This window comes from Corylus avellana, chromosome 9 (genome assembly GCF_965113065.1).
Source record: "Corylus avellana chromosome 9, dhCorAvel1.hap1.2, whole genome shotgun sequence".
Taxonomy (NCBI): Eukaryota; Viridiplantae; Streptophyta; class Magnoliopsida; order Fagales; family Betulaceae; genus Corylus; species Corylus avellana.
This window is the reverse complement of record NC_142498.1, coordinates 23,072,877-23,090,341: the sequence shown is the minus strand read 5'-3', so window position 1 is coordinate 23,090,341 and position 17,465 is coordinate 23,072,877. Positions and strand designations below refer to the sequence as shown.

Below are 17,465 nucleotides of genomic sequence, written 5' to 3'. Positions count from 1 at the left end.
TAGAATCTGGATCTCGAATTTTTATACTACATTTCTTGAGAATCACATCACATCATCATATTTTGGTCATAGCTTATGCTTTTTGACACGTCTTGGGTCGCATGCCCCACATTCTCAAAGTGTGGGGGCTGGAGACTAAAATTTTGTCCTACAGAAAATAATATAAAAATAAAAAAGAAAACTGTAGGACCAATTCTATTAGGTTAAAATCATGATTGAAAATTAAAGGAAAAAAAAAATTGTAAATTCAATCTTTACGGTTTCCATCTTTATAGAATCGGTCCATGTAGTCTGAATTTTATAGAATAGATTTATGGTGCACATTGGCACCATTTATATATTGATATGCACAAATCCAATCTAAGTTATAGATATACTGTAAACCAAAACTCTATGTGAGCTATTTATGTTTCTAACGTGAGATTAAGGTGTTAAAATCTCCCCTCTTCTTAAACCCTCGACTTATTTGTCGTAGTCATGTCATATAGTGCTTTAATACCACATGATGCTACATTCCGACTATAATACTATTTGTAATGACACAAAGAAAGTGCTAGCAACATCTGTGTTATTATTCCAAAAGAATTAGTCAATTTATAATTTTTATATAATTACTTATAAAATTCAATTTTCACCTAGCGAGTGAGAAATGTAAGAATTTTGTACCTACAAGTACCTATGTAAACCAAACTCTATGTGAAATACTCATATTTTCAATGTGAGATGTATATGCTATATGTAATATACATGTGTGTGTATTCATATATAGGATGAGATATAACATACTTATCATCTCTCGTCTTATCTATATAATTATTAGAAATGAAGTCATTCATATGCTCTGGAGACTCAGTTCATCAAATGCCAAATCCTTTGATTTAGAGTAGCTATAGAGAGAAGGAAGGTCAAACACAAAGTTTATTGTCGGGGGTCCAACGGGGTTACTTCGATGCTTAAGTTATAACATATCTAAAGGGAAGAAAAAACTCAAAGAAGTAGAAGAAAATTAGTGTTTGTCTGAACATACCTCTCAAGTGATCATCTTTTCCCATAGATTAAGTAGTTTTCCTGCGCATTGTTGGTTATGAGAAGGGATTCATGAATTAAAGGATTTGATTATGTGGCCTTACTTTGTTAGGCACACATTCTCGAGCATTCAAGAATAGATGGATGTCCATATTTCATGTGGCAATGGCTAAGATATAGTAGACACATTTTTTTGTTTGAGTGCTTGTGTGCTCGTTCATCTTAGTTTGGCTAGGTTCGGCTAGCTTATAAGGCTTTTATCGCTAATGTGCTTGCTTGGACCAACTAAATGGGTTGAGGAAGATTGCTCATTGGGTCCTAATCTCTGGTATACCATGCTCATAAATCAATTTTACCTATTGGGAGGAGTGTTACTATGATGAAATATTCCCCACAAAAAAGGAAAGTGTAATGCATTTTTATTCCATAATTATTCTATGATGTTGTTGTAACACTTTCATCCAAGTCTTGGATTAATTTCTGTTAAAATAATAATAAAAAAGTCTAAGGATTACTTGAGCTTCTACATTAATATTGTAGAATAATTATAAGATAAAAAATATAATTTTTAGTATAGAAAATGAAGAAAAATTTGAAATGAAACTTTAAAATTCCCTTTAGAGGGAAAATGCCAAATGGGCTTTATTTATCTATTTAATTATTTTTTTATGTTTTGGGATTTTCTTCAGGTACCGCCTGGCTAAACGGCGGCCGTTTAACAGAAATCCAACCCCCTTCGATTCCGCAACCAATAACTCACATTCTAATTAAACCCAAGGACATTCGGTCATTTGCCATAATTTATCCCGCCAACTCGCAGCGGAGAGACGCACTATAACGTGGCATTCTCCGGTTTTTTTCTTTATAGCCCCAGTTTGCGCTAGACCAACCTGTGTACTCTCTCTTCTCTCTCACACTCACACAGAGAGGAAAGTGAGCGCTGATCGGCGGCGCCGTCGTTCACCCGCCCGGTAGCTTAACGGTAATACTACTGTTTATTAGAATCATTTTATTTAGTTAATATTATGACCTGCTTCGTATTTGTTTATTTTTTAAGAAAACTTAGGGTTTCTTTTGCTCGACACATTGTTTTCTCAGTGCTTGATGTGATTCTCGTGAGTATATATGCGGAAACAATAAATTCTGAACTCTAATAATATTTTGGATTTTGATTTCATAATTCCAATTTTCTGATGCATGGCATTGGAGTTGATTAACTTCTTGATTGTTTTATCACCGAGTCTGTATACTCTGACAAAATCATTTCCAAGGTTGTGTATATATAGGATTGACTAGATTGATCGATATAGTTCACTAAAGAAAAACTTAATTAGGGTTCCTTCGGCAGTTTGCAGAATCATGCAAAATATTGATGTAAAATGATCGTTGATAAGAGCTGTCAACCCAACCTCCTCTATTTTTTGGATGAATATATATATATATATATATAACACTAGTGTTTTTTCGTTGAAAAAATCTCATTCCCATGGATTTGTTCCTTCTCTTTTGTTAATAAGTATTATTTCCCCCCCCCCCCCCCCCCCCCCCCCCCCCCTATGATACCTACCTGCCATGGCAATAGTGGTTGCAGCAATGAGGAAATTAGCTTGATTTCTTTCTGTCCTCTTTGGTAAATAAGGAAGCAGTTGAACTTGAATCTTTTCCTCTATAGCTTCCGCATATCAGTAGGAAAATAATATGAAATTATGTAATTAAGTACCAAAAAGTGACGTTTCTAGGGTTCATCAATGCCTGAATTAGGTGAGGTGTGGTCATTGGGACTTATCCTGCAGCCCTCTCCTCGCACTGCTCCACTCCCTGGCCCAATTCAGTGAAAAAAGGGAAAAAAGAAAAAAGAAACTATATTGCGTAATAATCTCCAAACACAATTGAGTTGGGATATTTGTACACATGGGGTGTACATAGATTAGCAGCCAGGTTGGATGGAATCTTTTTTACCTCACTGCTGGTAAATATTATATCTGAATTCCTTAAGTGCTTTATTTATAAGATATTTAGCAAAATGCAGTGTTTCTGGACTGGGTTTTTTTCCATTTAATATTCCAAATTCTCATATTTATCAAATATTTTGTTGAGCTAGCTCGGGCATCCACTTTTAAAAATGCTTCTTTATCTGTTTGATTTATTTGTTTAGTATTTTGGGTTTCGATTGGTGTGGAATATTAATTATGCGTTGATGCATTGCAACTATACAAGGGCTCTGATGGGTTGCTCAATTCACTATGTTTTATGGGTTTGATTGATTATGTGTTTTTTTTTTTTTTTTTTTTTTCTGCAGTTGTTTTATGAGCTTTTTTTATGTCCCAAATTTGTTCTTTGCTTTGTTTCCAAGGTTTTTCAGATTGGTATTGACTTGGTTTTTAGGATTAGATTGTAAACTCAGTGACCCAGTACAGGCTTTGTAAGTCTCTGTTCTCTCTCCTTAAACCGATTTTTTTTCTTCAAACTGACTTTGCTTTTGATTGCCCAGATAAAAAAAAGAAGCAATAAAAGAAAGCCTAGAATCTGATTTCTGTAGTAACAACAGTCACAGTTTTGTGCGTAAATGGAGATTGATTCTGATATCCACCATCAGAATATCAAGTCATCGAATGAAGAAGGCACATCGATGCAAACAGACTCAAATGACTTGTCAAATGTTCAAGTAGTCCTCAAACTCGCATCTTTTTTAAAATTTTTAATTACTAGTTCTTTTTGTGTTGTATTTATCTGGCTTGGTTGCTGAGAAACAAAGGTAAAAGTGTTGGGAAATTGTTTAAGTTTTAGTTTCTTTTAATGAGCTAAACAACTGTTTGGTATATGCCTTTTGGTTCTCTTGGCTCAGGTCCCAAATTGTGAAAACATATATGATTCAGTATCTAGAAGTTTTCATTTTGGGGGTCCTCACCGGTTTTTTGAACTTGTTCTGACTTGCCCATTTCAGATTTGAGTTTAATTTTGTTGTTTTGAGTAGTGTATGTCACTGATTTTTTTTTTTTTCTTTTGTTTGATTTTGCATCAAAGGGAAATAGTAAAGGAAAAGAGGAGCTTAGTGAGTCAATGGATAAACTGCATATTGAGGGATCATCATCTGGGCAGGCAGGGACTTTGTCACCCAACTTCAGGAGAAAACCAGTTATTATTATTGTTGTAGGAATGGCAGGTAATGTATAGTAGAATCTTATCGGCATTGTTTGAAAGTTTATTAGTTATACTTCGTCAGATTCATATGTTGAAGCTATTGAGAACTATTTGATTGTGTTAGTGTTTGGAGATAATGATTGAAGGATGTGTTTTGATTTTGCTTAGGGAGCGGAAAAACCACATTTCTTCATCGGCTGCTTTGCCACACGCAGGCTTCAAACATTCGGGGTTATGTGATGAATCTTGACCCTGCTGTGATGACCCTTCCATTTGGTGCCAACATTGATATAAGGGACACTGTGAAGTACAGGGAAGTGATGAAGCAGTTCAATCTAGGACCTAATGGTGGAATTATGACTTCGCTTAACTTGTTTACTACAAGGTTTGATGAGGTATAGCTTACCCACGAAGTATCTGCTTTAAAGTATTTATATTATTCCGCCAGGAGGTCGTAATTGCTTTGCTCGTCCAGCTTCACCTCTTCTGTTGATGAGGCCATGGCTCTGTGATCTTAGAACGGGTGGTCTTGCTCCCAGTTTTCAGTGTCCTTTCTGGACCATAACAATTATAAACATTCTGAAGAGTTCTTTTGAAGGAATGTCTAGTTTGGAATTGTCTTGTTTAAGCATATTGATTATACATTTGGTGTGATATCTATGAATATGCTTGCATTTGTGTGGCACCTTTCGGCCATGGATACTCCGTAGTGGTGGGATGCACTTATTTTTGAATTCGTTTTATGCTCTGACTTAAATTTTTTTTTCCTCTTATTTATTGTTGTCTCATTTTTCACTAAGTGTATATTATATGGTAATCTTTAATACCCAATATCAGGTTATTTCTACGATTGAGAGGCGAGCAGATCAGCTTGATTATGTTCTTGTGGATACACCTGGTCAGATTGAAATATTCACGTGGTCTGCTTCTGGTGCCATCATTACAGAAGCTTTTGCTTCAACCTTCCCTACCGTTATTGCATATGTAGTTGATACACCTCGAGCGTCAAGTCCAGTTACGTTCATGAGCAATATGCTATATGCTTGTAGTATACTTTACAAGACACGGTTGCCTCTTGTGCTGGCATTCAACAAGACTGATGTGGCTCAACATCAATTTGCCTTGGAGGTATGAATTTGATTAACATTTTTTGTGAATAAGTTATATTGAAGTTAGATGATTTAATTCTTAATGCTTCTGTTGATAATTTTTGATGTGTCCTACATTGCTGAACCTTTGGAACTAAACCCCAAAACTCGAAATTTTATAGAATAAAAATCTAATGAGTAAAAAAGTAATAGAAATATCAATCTGTTTAGATTAAAGGGTAAACAAATATTTAAATCTTATTCGGTTATCCAGTCTGGTGTGTTTTTGGGAGCTAAATTTGGATGAACTCAATAGAAATCAGGTTACATATGGTGGGTTTAAGTTTGGATTACTCTCAAAGCTACGCATTTTCTATCATGCCAAACTCTGGTAGTGGTTGTGAGGGAAAGATGTAATGTGTTTCAAGTTCTTTAAACTTGCGAAATTTTAAAATGTGACTACTATCTTAAGATTCATTCTGGTGTCAAGGATATCTTTGAATAAGTAGTACCTTTGCTCCTTTCTCTTCAAAGCCAAACGGAAGAAAAGAGAGGAAAAATAAATATCCTCTACTTTTGCTTCTTTTAAACCAATATTTATTTTAGACCAACATATTGATATGACGGTCTAAATCTGAACCTGTGGAGCTGTTTCTCACACTTTTTACATGGCCGGGACTCCATTTTTTTTTTTCATTTTCTTAGTTGTCTCTTTAACTTACATATACAACATCAGGCTTCACTTTGTGTTTATATCCTTGTTTCGGATGATGATGTGCATGCAGTGGATGGAAGATTTTGAGGCATTTCAGGCAGCAGCAAATTCAGATCAGTCTTACACATCGAATTTAACTCTGAGCCTTTCCCTTGTGCTGGACGAGTTCTACAAGAATTTACGGACAGTTGGAGTCTCTGCTGTTTCTGGTGCTGGAATGGAGGCCTTCTTCAGGGCTATTGAAGCAAGCGCTGAGGAATACATAGAAACCTATAAGTATTGCTTGAACTTGATAAATGTTCTCTTTGCTATTTTATTTTATTTTATTTTTGCTACAGTTATGTTGATTGGGAACACTATTGCTACCTTAATGATTAAAGTAAACAATCAATTTTTTATTAATTTGCTGCTTATTCTTGTTTGTGTAGGGCTGAACTTGACAAGAGACGAGCAGAGAAGCAACGTTTGGAGGAAGAGCATAGGAAGGAAAACATGGATAAATTTAAAAAGGATGTGGAGAAATCTATAGCAGAGGCTGTTGTTTTGAGCACTGGTCTGAAGGACAAAGGAGACGCGAGTAAAACCATGATGGACGAGGAAGATGGAGACATGGAAGAAGAGGAAGACGATGATGACTTTGGGAGATTTGCTGAAGATGAAGATTTAATAGACGAGGATGAAGATGAAGAAGTTGCCGGATTCTCCTTTTAGTATACCATTTATGCTGACGTGATTTTCCTTGAACACAGTTTTGTATAGGGCCTTCACTAGTAACCAAACCACTGATTGAATTTTGCATCTGAATTGCGTATACTTTGTGGTTGCGTTCTTGCACGCAGAGTATCTCCATATCGTTTGCCGCACAGGATAACTAAAGAAGCTCTTGTTTTCTTACCAATTTTACCTGGGTGCCCCCCTATGGTGCATGGATTAATTAATAAAATGAATGTATAATTGAAAAAGAAAATCCCAAAGTATAAGCAAACATGTAAGACCAAGGTTTTATCATATCATTCAATACAAGATATGGTATGGTGTGTCAACAGTAATCAATGCATGATCAACCCCCTTTCTCCTCTCCTCTCCTCTCTTCCTCTAACTTCTGTTTTTTTCCCCTTCTTTTGTTGGAAGATGAAAGCTAAATTGACTGCTTGCTCGCCTCCTCCACCCACGTGCCCCTTCACTGGCCTCCCCATCCCCCAGTTCCTCCACCAGCAGCCTCTCCATGGGCTCGAGGGGTCCATGCGCCGCCTCCTTTGGTGTATGAAGGGGTGTAAACGAGCCGAGCTTGAGCGAGCTTTCCTTGTTTGGGCTCGGCTTGTTTAAATTTTACTCGAGCTCGAGCCGAGCCAGTTCACGAGCTAACTCTTATATTTAATTTAATTTATTAATTTTTTTTTTATTATAAATTTAAACTTCAAGTACTCTTAAACGGCTCAAGAAGTCAGCTTGCATATGAGCATTTGCTTAGTCTGGCTAGCGAAGTATGGAGCTCGAGTCAATACAAGGCACTTAGTTTTGAAGAGAAAGAATATGCATCATTTTATAATAAAATGATGGTATTAGAAAAAAAAAAAATCATCAATTTTTAATATTAATATGAGAAATTATGTGAATAACTATTAATTCGAGCCTTATACGAGCTTAGCCGAGTCGAGCCGAGCTAGCTTCATTTAATATTCGAGTTAGGATTCGTATTCACGAAACGCTTCATTTAATATTCGAGTCGAGTTTATGCGAGCCGAACCCAAACTTACTCACGAGACGCTTCGCTCACTTAACAGCCCGGTGTATCTTCCTTCCAAGAGCCAATTCCAATCTCCTTAAATAAAGGAGGAATGGTTCTTTCTTTTGTTTGCTTTTTGGTTAATAAATTATAAGACTGAATGTATTTGAATTTATTTTTGGTTTGCCCTTTATTTTTAGTCTTAATTCATGCACGGCAATAACTGTTTTTGGGTGTTTATTGGGGTCCCCACTCCCCCACCTACTCGTATAGTAGTTTTATTTTATTTTATTGTAATGGTTATCTTCCCCAGGGTAAAAAAAATTTGCTTTGTCGCGATAAAGGTGAGATTAGGAGTCAAAGGTGATGCGGATTGCCCTGAACATTGACCAAAGAAAAGCTTAATTAGGGTTTCTTCGGCCATTTACAGAAGTGGTCATGTAAAAATGATCGTTGGTAAAAAACTGTCTGTCTGCTGTCCATGCCATGCTGCAACCAACCTTCTTGTACATTATCGTGCAACTTATTATATCTATCTAACGCCAGTTTTTCCGTGAAAAATCTCATTCCCAGGGATTCGTTCCCTATGATTCCTACCTGGCACCTGCCATGGCAATACTGGTTGCAGTAATCAGGAAATTAGCTTGAGCGGTTGAACTAGTATCTTTTCCTAGTCTATAGCTTCTGCAAATCCTTCGACAAATAAATATACGAAACAAAAGGCCAAAGGACCCACGTGCGTAACCCCACCCCACTAAACCCCCACCATTTGTTTCCTCTTCCCCCCTCTCCCCTGTTCTGGGAAAACCCCTCTCCTTCCATAACCATAACTCATAAAATTCCCATCTCCCACATATCATCTACTCGATTTTTTTTATAGACAGCTTCTTCTTGACTGGAACTCGCAATCGCCAACCAGCGACCCAGAAGCTTTGTATCACCAAATTCGCAGACTTCGCTTCAGCTAGACTAGAATCAAGGTAAAGGCTACAACCTTTCATTTTTTTTTTAAATTTTTTTTTTTTTTTTAGCTTTGTTTAGATTTAATTTTACATGAAACGGATCCTATTCTTGATTTTTGTGAAAATTATTTTGGAGTTTGATGGAGTTGTTTCCTCGATTTTGATATGGGTAATAGGTTGTCGAATGGAATAGTCTATGGGTTGAAGATTTTGTTAAAATGGAACAAGTTTGAGTTGAATATTTTACTTCAGATTTAGTTTGCTACTAAAGGTTTCTTGTTCTTTTTATTTGGCAGTCCTTGATTTGTTGGTGTTGAACGTGAGTCTATTTTGTGTGTAGTGTGCTGTAATTTTTAATTTTCTAAATGGGGAGAATATTAATTTAGACTCTTGGGGAAGTTTGTTTTGTGGTGTTGAGATTTATGATAAATTTATTCAAGGAAATTGGAGGTTGTGTAGCATGGCAGCTATATTTATGCATTCTAGTAAAGTATTTGGAGGAATTTTGACGCTGTTTTGTTGTAGTTCAGGGGCTGCCATATAGAGTAGTAGGGCTCTATGAGATAAGGGATAATTATTACTATGTTATGATTTGTCACTCATAGTGCAGATTTTCTTGGAGTTTATAGTTTCTAAATATATTGGACCAAGATTATGCTGTTGGGGGAATATATCTTAGAGACTAATTGAGATTTCTGAGTTGTTGTGTTTGACAGTTAGAGAGTATTTTAATGAGAAAGTGTGTTTTATTATTAAGTGTTGTTGGGTTATTTATATAGCTCTAATTGATGTTTACAAATGATTTAGTGGTATGAATAATTGTTTCTTGGGTGAAATAGAGTTGGAAGAGGAAAATATTTCAAATTAGTGTATAAGTAGGCGTCATGTTCTGCTTTGAACTTCGGGTGTGACAGTTTAGGGGCTTTATTTATCAGATATTTAACTTGATGTGGTGTTTCTGGAACTGGATATTTTCCTAATATTCCAACTTCTCGTATTTGACAAAACTTTGGTTGAGCTAGCTCTGGCACCCATTCGTGATGTGTGAGTAGTGAAATTTCAAACCTGTTAAGTTTTTGAAATATTTATCATCTTTGATTTGTGGAATGTACAACTTAATTATGGATGGCTTGTCTAAGGCTATAGTTATTTCTTTACTAGATATCTTACTCTAGTTATTTATGAAATGAATTGCAAAGTTGTACTCTCTATTTGTAAGTGTTTATTATAGCATGTTTGTCATTTTGCAAGCTTTTACTGGAATAAACTTTCGTTCATGTCATGCTGTTTATTGACAAAAAATGAATGAGTTTCGTGTTATTATGATGAAATTTAGATTTCACAAGACACCATGAAACATAAAAGTTTGATATTCCTCTGAATCTTACACAGATACTTGACAAAATTAATATTTATTTAGAAAGTTATAAAGTTCTCTCAGAACTTTGTGATTGGATGTAGAAGCAAATTTTGCCAATCAACATAGATCACACGCTTATATTTCTCTTCTTCTATTTTTAAGTTTATTCTTATTTCTCATTTTTTATCTGGATTGACATAGTTCACTAACTTCTTTAAGCCTCACCAATTGCTTATGTATATAGTTTAAAGGACATTGAAAGAAGCTTAAAACTAAAAGAGGAGCTAAAATTGGCAGCATGGATGCACAAGATTTTTCTGATACTTCACAACTGAAGCCATCTGTTGTTTTAACTGGAACAGCGAAGGAAGGTAGTGCTGCACCTCCTATCGGTCTTGTTGACATTGGCACAAGTGAGAGTGCCTACCTCTTTCGAGTCGCACTTCCTGGTGTCTGTAAGGATCAATGTAAGTTTCCTACCTTTTTCTTTATTTATGCATGGCCTTTGTGTGTGTCTTTTGCCATGCATTTGAAACTAGTGAATGACTTATGATCAAAAACAGCATTGAAACTTACTGGTGCTTTTGCTGCAAAAGAAAAACATTAGAACTCTGCATGCCATGAACTCCAGTTTTCTCATAAAATAGCGTATAAGAAAGATAATGAGGAACTAGATAATGCTTGCTCTAGCAGGTAAGGTAAAATGTGAGATCCAACGTGATGGGAGGGTTCATATAGAAGGAGTGATAACTGGTGGAGTTCTGAAAGACACATCAACTGTATACCTGATGAGAGTCCAGGAACTATGCCCACCTGGACCATTCACCGTTTCTTTTAATCTGCCTGGACCAGTAGATCCCCGATTGTCTTCTCCAACTTTCCGGCCTGATGGCATCCTGGAAGTGGTAGTTATGAAATATAGAACATCGCCGCTAGCTGGCACGATCCCACCTCCATGAACTTTATGCAAAGAGTTGCATTCTTTTTGCTTTGGGGAGGAAGACCGTGTGACACACGGATATACATACTGTTGTTTGCAAAAATCAACTGGTTTAATTCCGTGTATCAAATATTTAAGGCATTATTATGCATATGAATATTCACTTTCTTTTAAATGGATACTCAATTAAGAGCTGATTGAATGACTTTGACCAGTGTTGATTGTTGTTCATTATTTCTTAGCCATTGTTCCTTAAACGTCATGAAGTTGGCTTGTGGTTGTGATGTCAGAGACAATCATTAAGGATCTGTTTGAGTTTGTAATTTTCAAACATGCGAATTAAAAACTAGCGGTTGAAAACACGATTTTTAAAAATGCAATTAAGCATTTGGTAATGATGTTTGAAAATGAACTTTTGACTTGTGAGATTGCAGGCCAAACAGATTCTAAGTTACATTGTCATGAATGATCACTTTTAAGAATTCAAATATTCTAGTAGTAATATACTATTACACTCATTTCAGGTAGTCAATGCACAAAATCATTACCTTCTACCATTAGCATTGATTTTTCACATCTTAGTCAAGAGTATTTTTTGAAACTTTAATATTATAACAAGGAAATTGAGCATCCAATGGCTGAATTGTTTTATATATTAACACACTTCAGGAAGTTTAGTCAATGTTTGGTAGGAAACCGGCAGATGAAGAAAATTGCTCAAGCTCAAGATGGTTTCAAAGAAGCCGAAATTTGAGGTACCAAACAAGTTCCCTATTACGATTTACGATATTTGACTCAATTGATGACATGGGTTTCACGAAGTCAGTCTCATTAGTTTTATATAGAAAATGAGGTACCAAACACAACCCCGTCATGGTTCAATTCAACAAATACGGCACACATGTAAGCATCGCATTGTCCTTTCAAAAAACAACAAAAAAACCAATTTGGTGGTATATTGAAATTAATCCAAAGGTTGCTTTCATGACAATAAGTGCGATTTAAAATCAAATCGTAGGAAACGAGTTATTTGAGATTGCGTTTTTAACAAAATTGTGTTTTCAAATTGCAGGTAAAAATGTGATTTTTTTTTAAAAAATGCATAATTTTAAAAGTTAAACTGTGATTTTGTCAAATACTTGATTGCATTTTTAAAAATTATGTTTTCAAGTCTCACATTTTAAAATCACAAACAACGACCCGAAAAGTCAAGTTTGAAATAGTAGTAGACATATTAATTCCAATAACATGTCATTGTCGGATAAAACCAAAAGAAAGTGAGTTGTCTGGCATAGTTTTTTTATTTTTAAATTCACCTGTTAGAAATAGGTAAGCTTCCCAAACCCCTTATTTTAGAGAGTTAAAATTGTTGTTTTATTGGAAGAGTCTTAAAATTTACTCGGAAATCTCAATTCTAGCCTGTGATTGCCTCCCACTGGGGCGGCGGGGGGTGTTGGTCTCCGCTGGTACTACTCAGAAGAAGAAAAGGTCCACAGTCCACATGGACTGCACCCTAAGAGTAAACGATGGAATTGTCAAATTTTGTTGGCTGGTTTTAAAGAGACCACGTTGCCTACCATAGGTCTATTGCTAGCATAGCTAGGTTAGATCTGATTGGTTGGATTGGAGTTAGATCCATTATTAATTCTTCTCCCAATTTATGTTTGATGTTGTACCTTGATGTCCTTTGTCCCTATAATCCTATTACTCTATTCGGTGCAAGCTTATATATATATTTTGTATAAATAAACCCCTTAAAATTTTTGTAAAAATTATTTTATACACCACATTTTTTTATTTTATTTTGTAAATGTATTTTTAATAAAAGTTAATTTAAGAATTGATTCACAATATTTCTATCAACAAATGCCATTCTTCTTGGAGATATATACCTGTCGTCACCGTCATGACATGATGACATGGCCATTCTTTTCTCATTTTATCTTGGTTGGGGCAAAGCGCATGCGCATTAGCGTCATACTAGGTTTTCTTAGAAAATCCAAAGTCCAACCCTTCTCCTAAAGTCCAAACCTTCCAACAAATAGAAGCAATGCAAATAAAATACGACAGGGAATTTAATATATACAAAATGTTTCTTAAAAATAAAAAGAACTCTTATATATCATCAAAAAAACAATTTAAAAACCATAAAATTGAAGAAAAAAAAAAAAATACTATACGCTTCAAAATACATCATCAAATATATACGTACACAGAGAATGGTAGTGATGTATTGTTAGAATTGTGGAATCCGCAGGATCTTCGTGGAATATTAATAGACTCTACCGGTCAATAGTCCACCCTTCCGTCACCATCGACGAAACTACCAAATTATTTCCAACTTGTAATATATATATATATATACACATTATACACAGCTAGCTAACAACCTCCACAGGACCACAAGCTAGATTTTCTGCAGCTATTTCTTTATTTCTTCACATTATACACAGCTAGCTCACAACCTCCACAGGACGACAAGCTAGATTTTCAGCAGCTCTTTCTTTATTTCTTTCTGTGGTTAGGTACAGCCTTGAAGAGAAAGGCGGGAAGGCCTTTCAAGAATGGCGCTGAAAGTGCTTTCAGCGCTCGACACAGCGAGAACTCAATTATACCACTTCAAGGCCATCATCATAGCCGGCATGGGCCTCTTCACCGACGCCTACGATCTCTTCTGCATCCCTCCAATCATGACGCTCATCGGACGTGTGTACTACGAGAAGAATCAGTCCAAGGTCCCGCCAGTTGTTGTGTCAATAATGGTGGCTATTGCTCTTTTGGGAACCGTGATTGGTCAACTCGTGTTTGGTAGGCTCGGGGACCTAGTGGGAAGGCGCCGCGTGTACGGGCTCGCATTGATGATCATGGTGCTCAGCTCCATAGGATGTGGGTTTTCCATATGCACCACCAGGAGTTGTGTTCTGGTGAGCTTCGGGTTGTTCAGGTTCTTGCTGGGGATCGGGATTGGTGGGGATTACCCCTTATCGGCTACTATCATGTCGGAATTCGCTAACAAGAGGACACGTGGAACGTTCATAGCCGCAGTTTTCACGATGCAGGGGTTTGGGATTTTGGCTGCTTCAACGGTCACGATGGTGGTCTGCGCCATATTTGAGCGTGCATCAAGCAAAGATGTTCCGAATCATCCAACACCCAGAGAAGCTGATATCGCATGGAGATTGATATTAATGCTGGGTTCCATCCCAGCTGCATTGACATATTATTGGCGGATGATGATGCCTGAAACTGCCAGGTACCACTCAAATCTTTCCTTTCCTTTATCTAGAGCTCTTGGAACTTGTATTTATAGGCAAACTTCCATTAATTATTGAAAAAATAGATTTAATTCATCCAACTACCCTTGAATCATGTGTATGTAAAATATTTCACAGTTGAACTTCAGTTAATATTTCACAATTGAATGAGTCAATGCCCACAAACTCACTTTCTCAGAAGACATTTAAAAAATTATCAATTTGCATTTTTAATTCGAAAAATAATATAAAATTTTTAATTTTGACTCCTAATCCACAACAGAACTCTTATATTAATTTAACGACCAAATGGGAATACTTAATTATATACCAACGACTATTCTATATATAGATATTTGTATAATTAAAGCCACGAAACATTAGTCAGATTTACACTCATTAATTGGAATAGTTAAAATGCATAACTCTCTAATCAATAAACAAATCAATCATGCTAATACCTAAATGAAGATCGAGGAACTATTTTATTGTTAGGATTTATTGTTGCATGGTGTCATTTGTACTTAGATACAACAACTTTAAATCTTGACGATAAAATGGCTTATCTTTATTTCAACTGGAATCAATAGGAGGTTCAAATTTTACACGAACGAGGATTCTTGTTATTGTTAGGTTGTTCAAATTTTTGTGAAATTCAAACTTCCTAAGAAAGGGAGTTGTGGGGCTCATCTCTAATCTAGACAGCTCAAAATGCGGGATGTACTTACCTAGGACAAGTGAGCCTGCAATCCGTTCTCTTAAGCTGCTCGAATTTCACACTAAAATTGAAGCAGCTAGCTAAGAGAGAGGATTGCAGGCCCATTTGATCACACATTTCAAACCGAATTTATGCGAAATTTGAGCAACCTAATTAATAACAATTTTATTTGAATCCACTAACAGGAAACAACAAAGGAGATCGAGATCATGGATTTGAACATACTAGCTAGCTAGGACAGATTTGTGTACAATTTTTGATGTTTGTTGTTGATTTGATTGATATATGTATAACAGATATACAGCTTTGGTTGAGCACAATTATCTCCAGGCAGCTAAGGACATGCAGAAAGTGCTAGACGTTTCGATAAGTCAGATAGAAGAAGACAACCAACCACAACAAAATCCATCATTATATCCCCTCTTCTCAAAGCAGTTCGTTCGTCGTCATGGGCGTGATCTATTCGCTTGCGCCACCTCATGGTTCCTTGTTGACGTTGTCTTTTACAGCAACAATCTGTTTCAGTCTCAGATATACAAACAGTATCTCCCAAAGAAAGATGAAGTGAATGCCTACCAAGATGCTTTCAAAGTGGCAAAACTCCAAGCAATTGTAGCAATCTGTTCCACAATTCCAGGCTACTGGGTCACCGTCTATTTCATCGATCGCATTGGAAGAGTCAAAATCCAACAAATGGGTTTTTTCTTCATGGCACTTGTTTATTTAGCGATTGGGATACCCTACAACAAGTATTGGGAACGACACACAAATGCAGGTTTCATGATCCTCTATGGCCTCATCTTTTTCTTCTCAAATTTCGGACCAAACACTACCACTTTCATAGTGCCAGCAGAAATGTTTCCCGCTAGATTTAGATCAACCTGTCACGGCATTTCTGGCGCTAGTGGGAAGGTGGGGGCCATTATTGGGTCTATTGGGTTTTTGTGGGCTTCCCATAACCGCAAAGAGGACGGTTACCCCAAAGCAATCGGAATGACAGCCTCTTTGGTGATTCTGGCCGGAGTTTGTATTGTGGGAATGGTGGTAACAAAGTTTTTCACACGAGAAACCATGGGAAGATCATTAGAGGAGAATGAGATTGATGATGAACCCAATAATGAGCTTGTTCTTATGCACTCACGTTCATTTCTTGCTGCCTAGAGCTTTCTCTATCTCTTTCTCTCCATGTGCATGTGCGTGCTGTTTAAGATCAGCTCCCTTATCTCCATCGCATCATGGCTTATTACTTATGCACAAGCTCGGCTAGACAGACGAAATTGTATGATGTTTTGGATTGTGTACATAAGATCGAGTAAAGAAAAAACAGAGCTAGGTTCGCCATGGGGCGCGCCAATATTTTATCTGAAATTCCGAGTCTCAGGCCGAAACGTTCCTTTGTCGTTTGGTCATACAGAATTGCAATGGTTTCAACAAAAGTTGGGTTCAAATGTGTATGTTTGATTTTGGGCTTTGATCGATCCAAGCTGTTGGGGCACCCGTGTAGTGGACCGGGAAATAAGAGTTAAGAGTTGAGGAGTTTCTTTGAGTATGTTGATTGTATTAAAAAATATATTTTTTTAAGTAAAAAAAAGAGCTTTTTGGAAAGAGCTTTATTTTTTATTTATTTATTTTGTTTCTGATTTTAGCTTAAAAATAAAGTCCATCAAGTACTTTTAGAGTTTTTTTACCAAACATGTCACCTTTTTGTTTGTCATAACATTGTATGTACTAATTAAAAGTACTTTTTAAAATTTCCAACTTAATCCTAGTCGGGCTCTAAGTTCTTAATGATGGGTGCTTCTGGCCTTCCACGACCAAGAAGACTAATATTGCATGGAGGTTGATCATACTGATGTTGGGTGAAATTTCAGTAGTTGGTTTCAAGATTGAAACTTGAATTTTTATTACGAATGGCCAAAATATTATTAAAGGGACAAGTTTAATTTTGATAGGGTCAAACTTGATTTTTCGGCCGAAAAATATATATACTTAACTATGTATAAATATTTTAATTTTTTTTTTTTTTTTGCTATGTATAAATATTTAACCATAAATGCATAAATATTTTAACTATGTTTTTGTAAATAAATATTTTTATGATATGTAAATTTGTAATTGGAAGGGGGTCATCAGTCATGGCCCTTACGAGTTACGGCCCCCTCTAATTTCGTCTCTGGCTGGGTTAATAATCTATAACTGGTGTATGATGATTTCCGAAATTGTTAGGTAATTACATTTTGTTTATGATTTATTTCAAAAATAAAAAATGGTAAAATATAAATTTATTCTCCGACTAATCACATTATTTTAATTTGCTCCCTGAGTTCCCCATTTTTTTTTAAAAAAAAAAAAAATAAAAAAATTAGTTCAATCATTCCATTCAAAATCTTTAAAAATAGTTATGTGGCATGATTCATGAACCATCTCAGTCGTTGAATAAATTTATATTTATCCTTTATTTTTTATTTTCTATAAATCTCTTCGAATAATGTAAGAGATTTATTGTGTTGACGACGGTAAGAATAAAGAAAGAAA

The 17,465-nt window shown here is 35.9% G+C and overlaps 3 protein-coding genes across 7 annotated transcripts; all 3 read left to right on the top strand.

Moving 5' to 3' along the window:
* Nucleotides 1-1,865: 1,865 nt before the first annotated feature.
* On the top strand, nt 1,866-6,873 carry QQT2 (P-loop containing nucleoside triphosphate hydrolases superfamily protein). 3 transcript variants are annotated; one of them, XM_088510588.1, is made up of 7 exons: nt 1,866-1,997; nt 3,518-3,691; nt 4,051-4,189; nt 4,336-4,562; nt 5,005-5,295; nt 6,041-6,246; nt 6,399-6,873. In XM_088510588.1, exons 2-7 carry the CDS (start codon nt 3,593-3,595, stop codon nt 6,679-6,681), a joined length of 1,245 nt encoding a protein of 414 aa, XP_088366714.1. In that variant the 5' UTR covers nt 1,866-1,997; nt 3,518-3,592; the 3' UTR covers nt 6,682-6,873. The 3 variants fall into 3 exon arrangements, with proteins under 3 accessions (XP_088366714.1, XP_059459465.2, XP_059459467.2); XM_059603482.2 differs by having other exon boundaries at nt 1,866-2,008; XM_059603484.2 differs by lacking the exon at nt 3,518-3,691 and having other exon boundaries at nt 1,867-2,008.
* Nucleotides 6,874-8,143: 1,270 nt separating this feature from the next.
* Nucleotides 8,144-11,169, top strand: LOC132189948 (HSP20-like chaperones superfamily protein). 2 transcript variants are annotated; one of them, XM_059604803.2, is made up of 3 exons: nt 8,144-8,676; nt 10,263-10,485; nt 10,709-11,169. In XM_059604803.2, the coding sequence occupies exons 2-3, from the start codon at nt 10,317-10,319 to the stop codon at nt 10,975-10,977; spliced, it is 438 nt and encodes a 145-aa protein (XP_059460786.1). In that variant the 5' UTR covers nt 8,144-8,676; nt 10,263-10,316; the 3' UTR covers nt 10,978-11,169. The 2 variants fall into 2 exon arrangements, with proteins under 2 accessions (XP_059460786.1, XP_059460788.1); XM_059604805.2 differs by having other exon boundaries at nt 8,152-8,676; nt 10,712-11,169.
* A 461-nt stretch (nt 11,170-11,630) lies between these two features.
* Nucleotides 11,631-16,501, top strand: LOC132189752 (putative inorganic phosphate transporter 1-9). Of its 2 annotated transcripts, XM_059604536.2 has the most exons (3): nt 11,631-11,713; nt 13,484-14,211; nt 15,227-16,501. In XM_059604536.2, the coding sequence occupies exons 2-3, from the start codon at nt 13,523-13,525 to the stop codon at nt 16,089-16,091; spliced, it is 1,554 nt and encodes a 517-aa protein (XP_059460519.2). In that variant the 5' UTR covers nt 11,631-11,713; nt 13,484-13,522; the 3' UTR covers nt 16,092-16,501. The 2 variants fall into 2 exon arrangements, with proteins under 2 accessions (XP_059460519.2, XP_059460518.2); XM_059604535.2 differs by lacking the exon at nt 11,631-11,713 and having other exon boundaries at nt 13,402-14,211.
* Nucleotides 16,502-17,465: the final 964 nt, after the last annotated feature.